Source organism: Phoca vitulina, unplaced genomic scaffold, assembly GCF_004348235.1.
Source record: "Phoca vitulina isolate PV1807 unplaced genomic scaffold, GSC_HSeal_1.0 scaffold94, whole genome shotgun sequence".
NCBI classification, from domain to species: domain Eukaryota; kingdom Metazoa; phylum Chordata; class Mammalia; order Carnivora; family Phocidae; genus Phoca; species Phoca vitulina.
In genome coordinates this window covers 2,467,194-2,485,667 of record NW_022589797.1, presented here as the reverse complement: position 1 = coordinate 2,485,667, position 18,474 = coordinate 2,467,194, and the positions used below count along the sequence as shown (strand labels likewise).

The window sequence follows — 18,474 nt, the reverse complement described above, 5'->3', positions numbered from 1 at the left end:
GCCTTCTCCTCCAAAGAAGCAGACAGCCCCACCCCCAGACACATCTGCCTGAGAGCTATACTGCGTCTCCCCATCTATATGGAGAGAGTTGTCTCTCTCCAACTAGAATTTCTTCCCTCTTCCAGGGATAGAAGGGGAGGGATCCTTGGAAGAAGGATACCCTCCCAAAGTGGGTCTGTTCCAAGGACTCATGAAATGGTGACGTTTAATGAGAACCCCCCACCCTCCCACCCGTGTATATACATCTATAAAAAATTCAAATACAGCAAGTTACCATTGAGTCAGACTAGAAGGGACTGACAGGGCATTAAATACTGTGGGGTGGGAGCAGGGAAAGGGGAGGGTCATACAAAATGGGGACAGGTGGGAGAGTGAAGTGTGGGCGCTGGGGGGAGGGGGATGGCTGGGCCCCCCAGCATCAGGAGCTTATAATCTGATGGTGGCAGCAGAGACCCTGGGACAGACAGGAGGCTGGGGCAGGAGAAATTACGGACGTGAGGGGCTCCCCTCAGACCCCCCAAGGGCTCCTGGGAGTGGCTGGCATTGGAGGGTCCAGCCCGAGGGGCCAGGTGGGGGTGGGGGGTCTTTGGTGGGTGGGTTAGCTGCAGGGTCCTCCTCTCCCGAGGGCAGGAGGAGAGCCAGCATGGTGTGGCAGGGCTGCCGGGGTCTCTACAAATTATGTTTGAAGAGAATGCAGAAGGTCCTCCCGCCCGTGTGCAAAATAGAAACTGGGATCTGCGGGCTCAGCTCCGGCCTCCTGGTCCTCTGCAGGTGCGCTGGCATGTCCTCACGGGGTGCCGGGCTCTAGGGAAACAGGGCAGGGGGCTGTAAGGGACGACGGCGGGTGGGGGTCCCCTTGGGCTCCCGTCGGCCACCCCGCCTCACTTGATTTACCAGATCAGGAGACTGTCGGCAGCGGCGGCAGCAGCCAGGGCCAGGGTTATGGGCACACTGATCAAGAAGGGTGCTGAGGGTCCTCCGCCGCTGCCCAGTTCCCCAGGGTCACAAATCTTCGTGGTGGGTGGAGGTGCCAGTGAGCTGGTGGTGCTGGTCGTGGTCTCTGGGGAACATGGGGGGGATCCCACTCAGGGCAGGGCCAGGGCTGCAGTCAACCCAGATCTGGGGGGTTCATGAGGCACACTGTTCCTGCTCCCTGTGTTAGACCAGTACTGCCTCCCCCATCAGACAGCCCCTGCTTCCTCTCTCAGACGTGTCCTGCCTCCCCCATCAGGCAGACACTGCTTCCCCATGGCTCAAAGATGACCCCTCCACCCCACGGCCCCTACCAAGAATGTCCAGACAGCAAGGACAAGGCACAGCGTCGTCAGGACAGACAGACAGGAGTGTGGCGGCCACAGACTGCCTGCGGCAGAGGCTCTAAGGCTCTGAGTCCTGGGAGGGGTGGGAAGGCGCAAGATAGAGCCAGGTAACAGCGCAGGCCCACTGAGAGAACGGTGGGGGGGGGGGGGGGCTCACCCGGGGCCTGGGCCTCAGTGGTGAGGTGTCGTGGCTCCTCAGTCCAGGGTGTGGCATGAGCGGCCACGCTCCAGTCACTCCACGTGCCAATCTCATTGTCTTTGGCCGCCACCTGGATGATGTACTCCTTCCCGGCATAGGCATCTGTGATGGTGTGCGCTGTGCCGTCTGACAGCTCCACCTGCAGCCAGACCGCGGGATGGGGTGGGGCCCGGGGGTCAGGAGAGTGAGCACCCCCAGAGGAACTGAGAACACTGCCGGGGAGAGAAGAGTGAAGACCCCCCCCCCCCCGGAGGAAAAGAGAGCTTCCTGGGGGGAGAGAGAGGATATTGAGAATATTCCTGAAGGAGGGTAAAGACACCTCGGGGAGGAGACCCCAAGGGAGGGAAGAGGATCCTGAAGGAGAGTAAGAAAATCTTTACGGAGACCGGAAGCACCCCCAGGGGAGCAGGAGGACTGTGCTCAGTGTCTCACTCTGCTGTCATCCCAGCTTCCTCACAGTGCCCAGCCTGAGCCCTGATCTCAGTCCCTCCCTGGAGGTGACAAGAGTAACAGGGTAAGAGAAGAGATGGTGATGTGCTCAGAAGGAAGGTTATAAACACAGACGTGGAGCTAGGCTGCCTCAGTCCAGGTTTTAGCTCCTTCCCCTCTCAGCCGGGTGACCAAGTTCCTTAACCTCCATATGCCTTGCTGTCCTGATCTGGAAAATGGCATTAATGATCTATCTCACAGGAGTATAATGAGGACTCAGGCACATGGGAAGCACCAAACACACTTCAGCCAGCTCTGTCATCATCAGAGCCTGGCTTCCCAGATGCCCAGTGCACCCACCAGCCTAGCCCCTGTTGAGCCTCCCACTCAGGAAGGCCTCAGTGTGGTTATCACCCTGCCTGAGGCAGAAGAGGGCGGGGGCGGGGGCAGCTCCCAAGCAGCAGGACAGCAGGACAGCAGGACAGCTGCTCCATTTCCTCCTGGAGGCATCGCCCCCCCACCCCCGCCCAGGCCAGCCCTATTCTGCTGGTCTCCCCCACCCTTCAGGCTGGCCTGCCTGTCCAGCGCCCCTCCCAGTCCCAGGCTGGGCTCTGGTTCATCTCAGCGGCACCCGCTGCCTCATTAAGCCTCCTCGTAAACAGGGGCAGCCGGCAGGGGCGGAGGAGGGGGCTGCTCTGGGCCACGTCTGGCTTCAGGGCTTTTTTGGTCCCTGTTCCAATCTTCCTTCCGGGAAAACCGGGTCTGAGCTACCTACCCGACAGGCTGTGAGTACATGCACGCATGTGTATGTGTATTCATGTGTGTGAAGATGGGTCTAAGTAGAGCAGGAAGCCCCTCCAATAACCTCCCCCCCTCCCACCCCTATCTGTGGCCCTGAGGCGGAGACAATGGTAAAGGTCAGGGTCAGGGTGAAAGTCATTTAGGGCCCAGACCTGGGCTCACTCAGTCCTACTCCCAGCCCTGGAAGATCAGTGGACCCCACAGACTCTCCTCCCCTGAAGTTGGGGCCTAGTTCCTCCTCTGGTCCCCTATACCCTTTTGTCCTCCAAAGACCCCCCCTGGCTGAGTAGAGAGGGAGAGAGCTATGGAGAGCAGATCAAATTACCACCTCATTGGTGGGCTTATGGTGGGCACCATACACCTCTAGAAAGGTGGCCCAGGAGCCCAGTGCTTTCCTGGCAGCCACATCTAGGCTTAGGCCCTTCTTGCTAGGTTGTCACTGATCCCTTAATCCACACCCTTAAGAGAATGGCTCCTCAATTGGCAGGAATTCTCTAGTAGCTGGCATCTGCCTAGCCTCAGAGTCCTCCATCCAGTCGGCCGTAGCACATCGACACGCCCTCCAGCCTCCCTGCTGAGTTAGGGCCAGAGCAGAAGATGCAGGGAACCCATGCTGGGTCCCAGTACTTGCCTCACCTTGTCCATGCTGAGACAGCCCCTGCCAGACCTCATGGTGCCCATTCTTGTCAATCCTGGCCTGTAGCTCTCATTTCCCCCTGAAAACCCAAGTGATGTTTTCCTCTGCTCTCCCCTCCATACCACCTCCCGATCAGACACCTGCTTCTCTCCAACATAAGATTCTATTCAGAGCAAAATTCAAGTTCAAAAGAGCCATAAGTTGAGCCAACTCCAATGTCAATGAGATATGGAACAGGGCAAGCATGTGCCACGGGTCATACATGTTCTTAGCACAGAGTCCACGTATTTTGCTCTACCCACGTCAGTGTGGGGCTCAGTTCTGCAGTGCGTGGTCTTGGCATGTTAGTCACATGCATGTGTGCAGCACGGTTCCTGCTGGGGACCACGTGTATGTGTGCACGTTCCCGTGTGTGTGGCGGGCCGTATGCCAGGTCCACCGTGAGGCGTGTGCGCCGCGATACGCGGTGCTGCTGCCTGCAGCTCGTTAGCAGGGGAGGGGGGCTTGTGAAACTAGACCCTGGTTATTAGCAATGCATTAGGCGCAGGCAGCTGGCCAGGCAGGAGGGACTCCGGATTCTGTCAGAGAACATGTGAGCAGCCTTTATGGGGGCCAGGCCTACAACCCGGACAGGCACCCTGGAATCAAATTACGCACTTTAAAGGCTAGCTGGAAGGGGGGCATGAGGAGATGGGGCTGGAGCCTGGTGGGTTGAGCCCTGGGTGCCAGTCTGGGCTAGCGTGTGGAGCACCCTCGAAGCCCCAGTCCTAGCCCACAGACCTCATGGGCCAGAAAGAGTGCCTACGACCCTATGGGCCCAGGGCTGTCAAAGGAGAGAGAACATTAAGTCAGCCCCAAATGCCTGGCTGCTCCTCAGAGCAACTGTAGCTTGATCAACATCGCAGACCACACCCTGACCCCATACCAGCCCTTATCCACTGCTTCGTTCCCAGACTAGGCTACCTTTCGACCTGTAACCTTGAGCGGACCCCTAAGCCACACCTGACTTTGGAGCCCTGACACTCATCATGGCCTGAACTCATACCCTGGAACAAGTCTGCCACCACTGCCTGATTCTGACCCCTTGAGCCGTTGAGACTATAAGTTCTTGAGGACCAGGATGTCCTGCCCCTTGGGGCCAGCGCAGGCCCGCAGCCTGGGCCAGAGTCTAAGAGGGAGATGCCTGATCAGGGCTAAGAGCCAGAGTGAAGGAAAGGGAAATCCTACCTGCCCTGCTTGCCATCTCCCTTCCAGGATTTCTCCCCATTACCCCGGGCCACAAAAACAGATGTGTTCCCATCACACTAATGGAGGCCACTGGGAACCCTTTAGGGCTCCGATCAGGATACCTTCCTCAGCCCCATCCATCCTTCCAAGCCCATCTGATCCCCTCTCCCTGAGGAAAGAAAGCCTCTCTGACTGCCCCCAGGCTTCACACTGGAACAGCGACCAGCTGATATGGGTGATATGGATACCTCCCACGCCACGAGGCTGATTCGGGCACTGGGGATCTGGGCAGGGCAGGGCACTCACATGCTGCCACTGGTCCAGGATGAGGGGTCGGTAGCGCAGAAAGAACTTGAGAGGAAAGGATTCAGGGTCGGGCCAGGTCGAAGGGGTCTGCCAAGTCACCTCTAGCCGGCGAGGGTTGCTGGGTACTGGTCGGGCTACCACATTTTCTGGAGGGTCAGGCTTCACTGTTAAGGAGACACAGCTTCATTACCTCACTAATCTCTGGGAACGACCCCACTATGTCAACCCCAGTCACCATGTCCACCATCTCGTATCACCAACCATTGTCCTAGTTGTCACGGTGGCCACCCCTCTTCTCTGCTGTCAATTCTGGCAACTACCATTAACAACCATCTCATTATTTCCACCTCTCACATCCCTGTCACCACCAAGGACTGTCACTAGTCACTGTCACCAGCTCATGATAGCGATATCCCAAATTTCATCCCATCATCCCAACCCCATGCTCGTAATGACCAGCATCCCAATTACCAAGTCTATATGATGGCTCCACCATTACCAGCATTACCTCCACTGTCACCGGGATCACCCCCTCCTGCACCAGCATCATATACTCCCCTCAAGCTTGGCTTTTCACCTCAACTCTTCCAGTTCCAAACTGAGATACGCTCTCCCCTGGAAGAGTCTGGGTTTGAAGCTGCTCTGTGGGTCAAGGTTAAAAGATAGTCCACAGGTGTGGCAGTTCTGGGTTGGAGGTAGGCTGAGGACATGATGGGAGTCTAAGGGCCCAGCTCCTGTAGAAACAGTCTGGGGGTCTCAGCCATGGTATAGAGGGCAAGCAGAGGGTCTGGCTGGGATGGGGTAAGAGCAGGCAAGGGGTCTGGCTGGGGTGGGGTAAGGGCAGACAAGGGGTCTGGCGGGGGGGGGGTAAGAGCAGACAAGGGGTCTGGCTGGGATGGGGTGGGGGAAGGCAAGGGGTCTGGCTTCTGGCTGGGATGGAATAAGAGCAGGCAAGGGGTCTGGCTTCTGGCTGGGATGGAGTAAGAGCAGGCAAGGGGTCTGGCTGGGATGGGGTGGGGGGAGGCAAGAGGTCTGGCTTCTGGCTGGGATGGGGTAAGAGCAGGCAAGGGGTCTGGCTGGGATGGGGCAGGCGAGGGCTCTGGCTGGGATGGGGCAGGGGCAGAGGGTCTGGCTGGGGTGGGGGTGGGGGTGAGGGCGGTATCTGTCCCAGTCCTGTCTCCTGTTCTGACACCTCATTCATCACAAGCCGTAAGGAAGCCATTAGCATAGGGGGGGTGGAGGCTGCAGCTGCACAAGGGTCTGGCCCAGCCTGCCCCCCTCCCCCTCCTGTATACTCTGGAAGCCAGAGAGACGATGGGGAAGAGCTGCTGGAAAGGTCTCTTGGCCCCTGCAGGTAAAGGACATTCACTCAAATGTTCACAGGCATATACATGCCATGAATACGTGTACACACGTGTACGCATGCCGCACGTACCCAGGCACACCCGTGACTGTCCCCACCAATGCTCATATACACCTCTGGCAAACACCCGCTGACACACTCCCCCTGGAGTATGCTGCAGGGACCACCCCCGCCCCACGCACCGATGGTGAACTCGTCGAAGGTGATAGCTGTGGCGTTGTGGCCCAGGGCATTGCTGACACTTATCGAGACTTTGTACTTGATGGTGGAGAACAGGTGCATGTAGCGGATGTGGCAGCGGTTCTTGAGGGCTGGGTCCTTCTCACAGACCATAATTTTGGAGCCGTGCCTGGGGAAGGGTGAGGCCCAGGCACTGTTACCAACATCAAGGGTCAGATGGGGCAGAGGTTGGGGGAAGGTCAAGCCCAAGGCTGGGCTAGGGTCTGGACGAGGGCACGGTGGGTGGCTGGAGGAGAGGTCAGAGGTCAGGGCTGGAACCGGGTCACAGGCAAGTCTACTCACAGCACGGTCACATTGAAGGTGTTGGGGATGTAGGTGGGGGTGGGCAGATGCCAGCTGCAGTAGAAGCCCTTGGGGTAAGTGTTGGAGCGGCAGCTGAGCACGGGCTCCCGCGGCGGCACTGGGGGGTGAGGACAGCACGGTCAGGGTATTCTTGGAGCCCCTAGTCCCCTGCACTAGTGTGGGGACAGGTGGGCCCCAGGACCCCAGCTCTCCCCCTTCAACCCATCAGCTATGCCAGAGGTTGGGGAGGGGTGGCTGTCAGCGAGGCTCTGAGGCTTCCCAGGCCGCAGAGAGCCAGATGTTTAATTAAAGAAAAACAAGGGCTCTATGAAGAGGGACCCCCCCCCACCTGCTCAACGGAGGCGGGAACTGCGGGGAACAGGGGGCTGCGGGCCTCAGCTCATCAATCACAGGATGGAGGTGATGTCTGGGGGAATCGGCCCCAGCCCCACATCTCCTGACACGTTGTGTCCATTCACAGAGAAAAACTGTGCAACAGAGGCTGCGGGGGCGGGGGGCAGGGGGTGTCTTGACTGGGTCCTCTGGTTGCTGGAATAATCAGGGTGCACTCCCTGGAGAAGAGTCATCCCAGGCTTCCCCCAGTAGAGACTAAGAAACATGAGGACGAGCCTGGCGGTCCACAGGAACACAGCACTGTATGCACATGCGTATCCGGGTGTAGGTGTCTGCATGCACGGGTATACGTGTCACACATGTCTCTGCGACATGAACGACCCACGATGGAATGTAGGTACATATACAGGAGTATCTAGCGCATGGCTCAGAACGTGTGTTCACGTATGACTGCATGTGTGTGCACATGCCTGTTGAGAGGAAGCTACTATTCCCTTGCTGTATACGTCACCCAAGCCCTAGCCCCCAGCTCCTCCATCACAGACCCTTTAAGAAGCCCTTTACTTGGTTAGCAGCAGCCTGCAATTCAGAATGCGGAGTCCCAGAGACGGACAGAGACCTGCCTGGGGTCACACAGCAAGCCAGAGCTGGGACGAAACCCCAGGATGGGGATACCACCTACATGACCACATTACACACTTGGGAAGTCCTTTCTGCTATCTAACCACACTTCTTGCTGCTGTGAGCACTTAGCCCAGCTGTCCCACCCTCAGGCATTGGGTAAGGCGTGAGGACAGCCGGCTCAGGTTCCTGGAAGGAGGCAGCTTCTGTGATCTGACCCAGGCAAGGAATGTCCGTCAGTGGCTCCAGGGACACTGACACCTCCCTCCTGTGTCCCCCCCTCCGCCCCACCCCCTGCCTGACAGGTGGACAGGAAATGGGAGGGGGGCAGTTCAATAAGCCAGGGACTGTGAAAGGGGAAGTACATGTCTATGCTTGTCGAGTGGCCATGGTGACACATGGGGAACTGTGGGCTTTCATCCACAGTGTACACGTAGTTGTGACTGACTCTGATTGCATGTACATGTCCAGTGTGTGGGAAGTATATGTGTCTCAGGGCCAAACCCCCAGGGCCCAATCTGGCTTTGCAGCAGGAGAGATGAGAGGGTCAGAGAGGCATCTGGGAAGCTTGGGTGTATGTAGCAGCTAGGGTGGGCTATGCTGTGGGCAAAGGTGGCTCTATGCCCCAGGCCTGCAGGGGAGAGCCAGAGCCCAGCTGAGCCCCCACAAGGGGCAACCTGCATTCTATCCACTGCTGTCTGCCTCCCCTGGGGAGCCTTCCTGGCCCTGTGTCCATCTTGTGTCTGTTCCATGTTCATCCTGTGTGCCTCTCATATCCCTTCCCTATCTGCCCAGGAACACAGAGGCATGGGGGTGGGGTGGGGGATGGCCAAGGACACAGGAAGTGCCTTGTGGGGGCCTGTAGGCCAGGCCAGAGTTGGCAGCCACCCCAGGAGAAAAGGACATTCCGAGGTCGGCTGAGAAGCCTCCACTCCCCCCTCCTGCCACCACCCCTCCCTTAACCCCAGCTTCAAAGGAGAAGGGTGCTGGGGGTGGGGTGGGTACTGAAGTCTGCAGAGTCAGCTCCTTGCTGCCTGGGACTCTTTGGAGGGCAGAGCGGGCCATGGCACTGGACTCACAGGCCCCCTCCACCAGCCAGCCTCCCCACTGACTAGTCCCCTCCATTTCCCCTGACCATCCTCCCCCCTGAGACCAGCCTCCCCCTCAAACCAGTTCCTCTCTCTGACTGGGCAGATCATGGGGGACCGGGGGGCCAGGCAGGGCTTTGTCTGTCATCTGGCTACTCCTGCCTGGCCTTGGGCCCTGAGTAGGGAAGGGCTTGGGTTTCCTGACAGGGACCAGGTTTCTCAGAGGGAAAAGGAGGAAAGAAAAACAAAGAAAGGAAGAAAAGGAGTGACTTGCTGCAGCTGGAGCCCAGCTGAGGGGCCGGGTGGGCGGAGGTGGGGGTGCTATGAGAGACCAAGTGTGAGGTTGTGGGACCGTGTGCGATCAGGCCTGTTGTGAGCATGCTGCAAGATGGGGAAGAAGCGGTTTTTAGGACATGGCAATTGTGAGGCTGTCGTTGTGAACTCTGAGAGGCTTCATGTGTGTGACTGCAACCCTGGGCAGTTGTGTAACCATGCAATTGGCTGTGTGTGACTGCACACTGCATTTGTGTGTGACTCTGGGCAGGCTGTTTGATTTCAAGACTGCCTGTGCGGGTATGGCCGAGGGGCGGTGGTACTCTCAGAACATGTGGAAGTCCGCCGTCGCGTCTGAAACACAGGGACGGCACGACCACACACCTGAAACACCATACAGGAGATGAAGCTTAAGCCTGAATGTATTTTTCAAACTGTGGGTGTGGGAAAGTGCCCAGAATCCCAAGTGTGTCCACACATATGAGCCGAACACCATGTGAGAACATGTTAGAGGCTGTATGTGAGCAAAAACTCATGTGGGTACATGTCAGTCATTCTCTGGGCATACAGACGTATTCCTGGATGCCCAGGCATCCCAAGTTGCCCCTTGTGGGGGGCTCTTGAGATGCCCACGTGACTGTGGCAGCCTGTGGCAGGACGACCTCGGGTCCCATGCGGGACCGTGTATGCGTGTGCATGTGTGCATGTGCCCCCGCTGGCCCAGGGTTTGTTTGTTTTCCTCCTAATTGGCTTGTTTTTCCATGTCCAGCCCACCAAACCGCATGTTTTTCCTCTCATCTCGCCAGCCCGCCTGGGCTGGAGCCCCCGGCACGCATGAGGCCTGCCCGCCGGCCCAGAGAGAAGGAGGGGCAGGCTGCCCACACCCCTGGCCAGGCCAGATCGGGTTGGGCGGGGCAGGGTGACCCTTCCAGCTCCAGCCCTGCCCAGGCCCCACCCATACTCCTCCTGTCTGGCATCAAAGCCCTTGGCCTGTCCCAACCTTATCTCATGTCTCTCAAGGCACCCCAACTTCTGGCTTCCCAGATGCCCCTCTCCTGCCTCCCACCTGTCTTTTTCCCCCCCAGACATCTTCATCCACAAGCTGCTCTTTCCTTCTCAGCCAAACAGAGCTGAGGGGGAAGCAGTGCTGAACCAGGGGTTCCAGAGTTCCTGTCCTGACCAATCAAATACAGATATGTAAAAACTGGACAAGGAACCGTCCATTTAAAATCAGTAAATCACTCTGATTTGTTTTAGCTTAAAATCAGAAAGACACTGAATCAGCAGCATCTAGTAAACAAAAGGGTGCTACTAAAGGTAACCTGGTGATCCTGTTTCCTAATGTGGGCGGTCCTTTCATCATCCTGGGCGCAGGACTCCTCTGAGCTGTTTGTGAGCGGAGGGCAGGAAGGTGGACTGGGAGAAAGCAGTTCAGGGATCAGTCTGGTTAAGGGGACTTTCAACAGCATATTTTTATGATCAGTTTCCCTTGGAAATAGAAACATGAAAATCTTACATGTTTAAGATAAATATTAAATAATTTTTGGCTTGAATGACTCACAAATCAGGGGTATCTTTGTCCTGTCCTCTGAGCACTGGCTAGAAGAATAATTTGATATTGAGTGTTGCCAAATCCAGTCTCTTGTTACTAATATAAAATGACTGAGACAATCATGATTAATGTCCCCTGTTCCTCTGACCAGCTCTTTAGAAGGAAATAAGGCAACGAGAGATAAGTACCTGTTACTAATGCTATAGCCAATTCATGGCCAGTTCTCCTCTGACAGGCAGGGTCTGGGGAGTGGTCAGCACTATAAATGGTCTGGGGTCTGGTCACAACGGGGCAGCTGTGGGCATGTCCCGTGGGTACAGACTACAGACATCATTTCTAGACCCAATTTCCCTCCAATGACCTCTGAAAGATCAAGTCATTAGGAATAGGGCCCAGGGTCACCAAGGCCCAGCCATCATGGCCAGCCTTGTCCTAAGGACTTCAACGACTCAAATTGAGAAGACAGGGGTGTCAAATTGGTCTCATCCTTCTTCCATGGCACTTTTCTGTGTGTAAGGACATGGGGCTAGGTTGAGCATTCCACGTCAACAAACCTTGTGGTGGGCCAGGGAGAACTCAGGTAAGCTGGTCCTGTATTTCTCAAGCTGGCCAACGGGGGTCATTCCACCCTTGGCTTGCACCTAAGACCCTTGGATATGATTGCCATCTTTTCAGTTTAAACACAGGAAGGCTTTTTTGTGTGAAAAGGAATATCCCCACCAAAACATATTTTCACCCCTCCTCTAACCCCACCGGTGGGTCAGTGTTTTGTGGATGACCATGAGCAACCAACAGTCTACAGTCTAACATTTCCCATGGTTGTCCATACCAATCTCCTGACAACAGGGAAAGGGCCTGCTCCCAGGTCGCTCAAGCATCTCCTCCTCTCAGCAGCTCCCAGGGAATAAAGAAACCATCCTCAGAAAGTGGGGTACATCCCCCAAATGGGATGAGGCCAGAGAAAGGTGAATCTTTCGCTCAAGGAGAAAAGAAATGGAACTATTTTCAGAATATTCTGTTGGTGGGTGCCTGCCCAGCTGACCCTCAGCAACACTGATAAGCTCCTCATTGCAACTTCTCCAAACCTGTCTTCTGAATCACATTCCCTTTTCCCTCTACCTTCCTGTTGGCTCCTTCTTATCTCTTTTTGTGGTTCACTTCTCTCCATCAACCCTTTATAAAGTGATGGTCTTCAGGGCCCAGTTTTGGGTCCTCTTCTCTTCTCATCCCAGAGTTCTCTCCCTTGGCCATCTCACCCCCTCCATGGCCTTTCTCATCTCATCCTCAGCCCAGGCCTCTCCTGAGTCCCAGACCCTCAGATCCACTGGCTACAGCCATCAGCTCCCGTTGTCCCCTGAGGACCCCAACCCAACATATCTACAGCAGATGGCAGTGAGGCCCTAACAGATCCCTGGCCCGTACCTACTGCCCTCATCTATAGTTATATGCCTAAGAGCTTTCATTGGTCACTAAAATCTGCATTGCCTGCTGAGGCATCAGGCCAAAAATGCGGGGGGAATTAAAGCATCCCCACCCCCACCCCGGTAGACTCCTTCAACCAAGGATGGGCAAGAGTCAGTATATAAGCTTCTGAACTCCCTCACCGCTCAGGCGGGAGAACTCCCAGGTACATGTTCTGCCTGGGCTCTCAGAGTTCTCACAGGGCGAAGCTGCAGTCGCCCAGAAGATAACTGGATAACTCCGTCTTTGTTGGTCCCCTTAACTTCCTTTTTCTAGCACTTTCTCATTTCCTTACGGCGTTTCTGCCACCTGACAAATAAACTACTTGCATATAAACTCTCATCTTGGGATCTGATTCTAGGGAAATCCAAAATAAGATGACTTGCATACTACTGTCCAAACAGAACACACTATCTTTTTTTTTTTTTTTAAGTAGGCTCCACTTCCAACGGAGCCCAACACAGGGCCTGGACTCAGGACCTTGGAATCAAGACCTGAGTGGAAATCAAAGTCAGACGCTGAACTGACTGAACCACCCAGGTGCCCCCAGAACACACCATCTTCTCCTCCACTGACCCTTCCACCTTGCCTCTGTTGCAGGGATTGGTAGCACTAGCCATCCTGACCCCTCCTGCTCTCTACGCTCCTGTCCTCTCTACCTCCAATCCACCACCAACTCCTGGAGGTCCAACCAGTGAGGGACTCCATGCCCTGGTCCCTCGTCCTCATCATCTCTCCCGCATCCAGCAACAGCCTCCTTCCTGCCCTGGCATTGCCGCCATCCAACCCGTCTCTCTTCACATGATGACCCTGCTCAAGTCACTCCCTAGCTTCTAGGATCATGATTTGCCCCATCCCCTCCTTTAGCTCCCTTCCCCCATTTACACCAGCCCAAGTGGCCCTTTCATACCCTCCCAGCCTCTGAGGCCTATAGTCACACTTAGCTCTCTGCCAGAAGTGACTTTGTCAATGTATCCTCCAAATCTCCCAATCTCCATGTGCCCCCCACTCCAGGAAGTGTTCTTTCTTCCCCGGAGCCTCCCAGAGTACCCGTTCCTCTACCTGCATAACCAGCCCCTGTGAGAGCACACAATGGAGTGGGGTCGCTCCAGCTTGGAGCTGTGACCCTAGGATTCTTCCCTACCAGGCCCCGGAAGGATCATGCCCTGCTAGCCCTCCTCTGCCCATCTTGTCACAGGGAACATGATTTCCGGATCTCACAGACCTCCGCGGGTGAGGTGGGGGTGGGATACATGTGCAAAATGCCCAGGGGTCTGGACTCCGTGGCAAACACTGGGCTCAGAGGTCAGAAGAGAAGGCTTGGATAGGATCAGAGGGCAAGGGTCAGGGTGCTGCAGCCCCCCCTCCCCAAAAGGAAGAGGACTTGATCTGGGCCAAGGGTCTAAGCCTCACTGACAATCCTCTTGAGTGAAGTGGGGGGCGGTCAGATGAGGGGTTGGGAGCAACACTTACAGCCCACATGTAGGAGGACTTGGTGGCGCAGGTGCCAAGAGTCACGGTGGAAGCAGGCGTAGAGGCCACTATGGCCCAGTTCCAAGCCATGGAGCACAAGCTGAGAGCCGTTGAGCAGGTCAGGGGCCAGGTCTGTCCCATTTACCCTCCATGTGACTGCTGCATCCCAGTTTGCTGTCCCACATGGCAGAGTCACATCTGAACCTAGGCGCTCGTACTGCACGTGGGGTGCTTCTGTGGGGGGCAGGGAGAGCACAGGGCAAAAGTGACAGGTCATAGCCCTGCCCAGCACCACCAGGTGAATGTGCATAGATGAGAGCCTCTGAGTGAGAAGTCTAGGCCAAGAGGCTCTGTGTCTGATGGTGTGAGTGTCAGGAGATGAGGAGCTTTTAAAATTTATCTCTGGCTGTGAGTGTCTCAGAATATATGTGTGTGTGTGTGTGTGTGTGTGTGTGTGCGCGCGCGCGCGCGCATGTCTACGGATTTTGTGTGTGAATGGGTGATCTTCAGTGTGTATGTGTGTGGGAGAAAGTTTGTGTAGAGTGCTGGGAGGGGTTAAATCTCAGTGAAGACCCAGTTCACCTCCAGTCACTAGGTCCTGCAAGAGGTTTTCTTGACCCCCGTGACCCTAACCTCTTGCCACCCAGAGGCCCAGCCCCAACCACTGATATCTGCTACCCAGGCAAGCTGGAGCTGAGGGGCCCTACTTCTGGACTCCTTTCTCTGTCTCTCGTCCCCATCTTTGTCTCCTGTCCTGCCTCTCTCCCTCCCACTCTGACCGCCCTGACAAGCTGCCCCTAACCTGCCCCCGCTTCCACCATCCAGGGCTCGGGCAGCAGCAGAAGGGAGATCCAGGATGGGAGCCCTAGAGAACTCCTGGCAGCTATCAACTTTGTGAGACAGGAACTGCTGGGATTGGGGGGCGTGCAGGGGAGTGCTGGGGCCAAGAGAGCTCTCTGACCATTCCTCTCCTGCCCCCAGGAGGGGCCTGTCAGAGCCAAAAGCAAACCCCAGCCCTGGCCTCGGCAACCCAGGCGTGATGGACTGAACCCAGGAGACTGGAGTGGAAGGGTGGGAGGGATCACCTGTCGAGAGGCAGCACTAGGTGGGGGAGGTGAAGAGGACACAGATCTCCAGAGGAGGGGCAGGCATGCAGAGCTGGGTGATGCGAATCGAATCTCCTCATTCCTCATCCTGCCCCCCAAGCCTGGAAGGACAGATGCTTCCCTGGTCTTGGCCAGATCTGTGGAGTGAGGGTGGAAGGGGAAGAGTGCAAAGTGGGGGGGGAAGGGGCAGCGGGGGGGGGGGGGCTGCGGGATCCCTCGTTAACACTCGCTTACATCTCCCCTCCGGAGAGCCACCCTGCTGAGTTGGGGGATTTTCAGAGGCAGTTCCTGTTAACAAGCCAATTAACTTGGGCCAGTGGCCTCTTAATTAGACTTGTTAACACCACCAGGACTGCAGGGAGTAGGGATCCCCCTATGCCACCAGCCACCCCACTCCCTCCGTCGCAGCCCCCCTCCCCAGTACTGCTTTTCTCTGTGCTGGAACATCTGTCCCTGTTTGCTGCCTTGGTCACCCTTCCTGTGCCAGGTTCTCTCCGTGTCTTCAGGTTTCTCCCCCGCTGCCTGCCTCTGTCTTGCCCCTCTCTGAGCCTCTCGATCCCTGTCCCCTGTTGGAGGAGAGGGAAGCAGGAAACCCAGCCAGCCTTGACCACTGGTCTGTGGGGCCTGGGACCAGCCAAACAAAGGATGAACGGCAGAAGGGCGGTGGCTGGGGGCCTTGGAGGCCACAGCTGTGAGGCAGGACCAGAGACTGAATGGGGGCCTCCCCCTGACCAGAGGCCCAGTGTCCAAGGCTCAAGCCATAGAGCTCCCCCAATCCACCAGCCCTAGCCATTGAGCCCCCCTCCAACCTCCCCTGTCAAAACCTGGAGCTTCCAGGAAACATGCCAAGCCCCTCTCTCTGAACCCCCCCCCCCCCCCCCCACTAGCACAGACTCTGCATCCAGCTGCCTGAGGAGGAGGCTGAAAACTGACCGTAGGGGAGGGGGTGTGGCCACCATGGTCCCAGCAGCAACACGGCAACACTGACCAACAGCAGCTCAGAACTAACTTGGACCCAGTGTGGTTCTTTAATACTGTGGGGTAGGTACAGCCACCCAAGAGCACAACAAATATAATGACAATGGGATAACACTCCCAAATCACCCTGTCTGCCTCACAAAGGAAACAGAAATGCAACGTGACAACAATGACAAACCAACAATGTAAGGGCAGGGCAGGAAGGAAGACATGACAACGCAATGACAGAAGACAACTACAGGCCACAATGCGGAGGTAGAGGGGGCAACATGACATGACAATCACGCAAGACACACACTGTCACAAATGCTACAGTAACACAACAACGGCAATATACACACAGCCGTGCAACAGCTCCAAAGATGGCAATGATTTAATCCTTTGTCTCTGGACAGCTCTCCTCCCGCCCCGTGGGTGCCCCTACTGATGTGCTGTCCATTTCGGAAATTAAATCAAGCGGCAGGGGGAGGATGGGGTTCTTGGCCTTGACGCGGTGACAAATGCTCCAAAGGAATCAGCTGTGAAAAGGTTGTTAGAAGCCAGTATGAGAGACAGAGACAGGATGAGGTCATGGACATGGAGAACACAGAAGGACAGAGCTGATGGCTCCCTCACACCTGTGCACACGGGCTCACATGGGGACCACATGCCGGAAACAGTCCCCCCGGGCATCCTAAGCAACTTCACATTGCCACACACACAGGATGAGGACAGTCACCACAAGAAGAACAAACACACACAGAACAACTGTCCACAAGGTCACAGTTACACAGGGAGCCGGTCCCACTTCAGGGACGGTTAACACCTAATACAAGATGATCACACGCATGCACAGGGAGGGAATGTCACCCAAAGGCACACTTACACATAAGGGCCCAGTCTCCCAGCAGGGAGACAACTGAACAGGAACACAGACATGCAAAGAGACAGAAACAGAGAGAAACTATCAAACTATCATGCAGGGTACAGTCTCGACCACAAGGACAAAGCCCCACAAAGAGCACGGTCACACATAAATAGACAATGTCACACCCAGGGCACAGCCCCCAAGGATACAATCACACAGAGAAATGCATTCGAACAGGGACGTGGTCTCATCCACACAAGAACACAGCCTTAATGGACAAGGACAGTTAGACACTCTCAGAGATGCAGACTTAACGCTCAAGCCCTTGGTCACACGTGCTCTGCCTTTACCCATAATACAGGGCAGGGGCCAAGCCGGTGGGAATGGCCACTGGCAGGTCCAAGCAGGTGAAATCAGCACACGAGCCCAAGACAGACTGACTGCAGGCAGGGGTTAATGGGCTGGCCTGGTGGTCCTTTCACTCTCTGCCCACTGGGGAGTAGCCCTGGGATGGGCTAGGCTCTTTCTGGGTCTCAGTGTCGGTCTCTCAAGGAAGAAGGCACAGGAGCCTTGACTCATTGCCCTCCCTGAACCCACAGCCTTGAGGGTGGCAAGGTGTGCTCTGTGCCTGGGCCCCGGAAGTGCCCCCACCCTCTCTGCCTCTAGCCAACCCAGCCAAGGGTGGCGGGGGGCAGGACCCATCCAAGGGGAGAGCTCCCTACACCTCAGAGCGTGTTTGAGGAGTTTCGAGGTCAGACCTTATGCTGATGTAGCCATGTGAGGGGTTGCCTCAAATGCAGTTTGAGCGCTGGTGGTCAAGTTAAGAGGGCACCTGCTTCCCAGCAGGGGGGCAGCTTCTTGCTATGTGGGCTGCAGTAAGAACTCAGCCCTCCCTGGACAAATGGTAGGGGGAAGGCAGGAGGCTGCCAATGGTCCAGCCTGAGCAATCTCTGCCTCGTCCAACCATTCCAGCTGACTGACTTATCCCCTTCCTTAGTGTGTCAGCCCTCTCCCACTGCTCACCCTGCCCGTCCCCACATCTTGTTCTCAGTCCACCATCTCTGTCTCCATCTTCACTCTAGGATACAGGAAAGTAGTCTTGGCCTCTGTCACTCTCAGTGCCTTCCACTGCACCCCCACAAACCCCCATTTCAAATGAGATCCCATTTCAAAGATACTATACAAGGCCCTACCCCTAGCTGCTCCCAACTCCCATCCCACCTGCCTGTACCCTACACCCACTCTAGCGGGAAGAGGAACGGATCATCAAGCCAAAGATACCATCAGCACGGGACCACGTGGAGTGACTGGAGGACTGTGTGTGTAAGACATCAGTGGGTCACCCAGCATATCAGTGTCATAGGACTCATGGGTGTTCGTGTGTGACAATGCCAGGACGTGCCGGTGTGTGGTCTTGGGTGGACACACACAGCTGTGTCAAGGAGGGCTCATGCTCGGCTCTGGGTGGGGGTCAGCAGGGAGCACCACCCGGCCCCCCAGAATCCTCTCCTCCAGCACTCACCTTGAGGACTGTGTCTCTGGGCGTAGACAACAGCGGCGGCGGCAGCGAGCACAGCGCAGCAGGCCCACGGGACAGGGGCAGCCATCTGCTGGGAGAAATGGGGGTGGCGGGGGAAGGGGCAGCATCAGCCCAGGCAGGAACCTCCTGGGGAGCCCCTCCCTGTTCTCCGGCAAGACTGGGAGATCCCAGCCCTAGGGCTAGGGGCACCCTGACCCCAAATGCCCTTCTTAATGGGGCTCAGGATTCTCTTTCGAGCAACAGAAAGCAACATTATTGGCATCTGTAGGCAAAGGCTCGCTAAGATGGTAGAAGGCAACCTACAGTGGTTTGCTGTTCACTAAGGCTGCTGGTTGCAGGATGTAGTCAACCACGGATGAGTTATGGAACACTGGTAAT

The 18,474-nt window shown here is 56.3% G+C and overlaps 1 protein-coding gene across 4 annotated transcripts in view; it reads right to left on the bottom strand.

The window, feature by feature from the left end:
- Positions 1–252: 252 nt before the first annotated feature.
- Positions 253–18,474, bottom strand: part of CNTFR (ciliary neurotrophic factor receptor) — a 38,182-nt gene continuing 19,960 nt past the window's right edge. For 3 of the 4 annotated variants that reach the window (XM_032396817.1, XM_032396816.1, XM_032396814.1), the window contains exons 3-10: positions 18,079–18,163; positions 13,626–13,859; positions 6,804–6,921; positions 6,464–6,630; positions 4,919–5,082; positions 1,477–1,657; positions 895–1,060; positions 254–804 (exon numbers count right to left, since the gene is read on the bottom strand). In XM_032396817.1, coding sequence (XP_032252708.1) covers position 804; positions 895–1,060; positions 1,477–1,657; positions 4,919–5,082; positions 6,464–6,630; positions 6,804–6,921; positions 13,626–13,859; positions 18,079–18,163 — 1,116 coding nt within the window. In that variant the 3' untranslated portion in view covers positions 254–803. Of the gene's footprint in view, positions 805–894; positions 1,061–1,476; positions 1,658–4,918; positions 5,083–6,463; positions 6,631–6,803; positions 6,922–13,625; positions 13,860–18,078; positions 18,167–18,474 lie in introns of all 4 variants that reach the window. The other variant, XM_032396815.1, reaches the window with a different exon arrangement.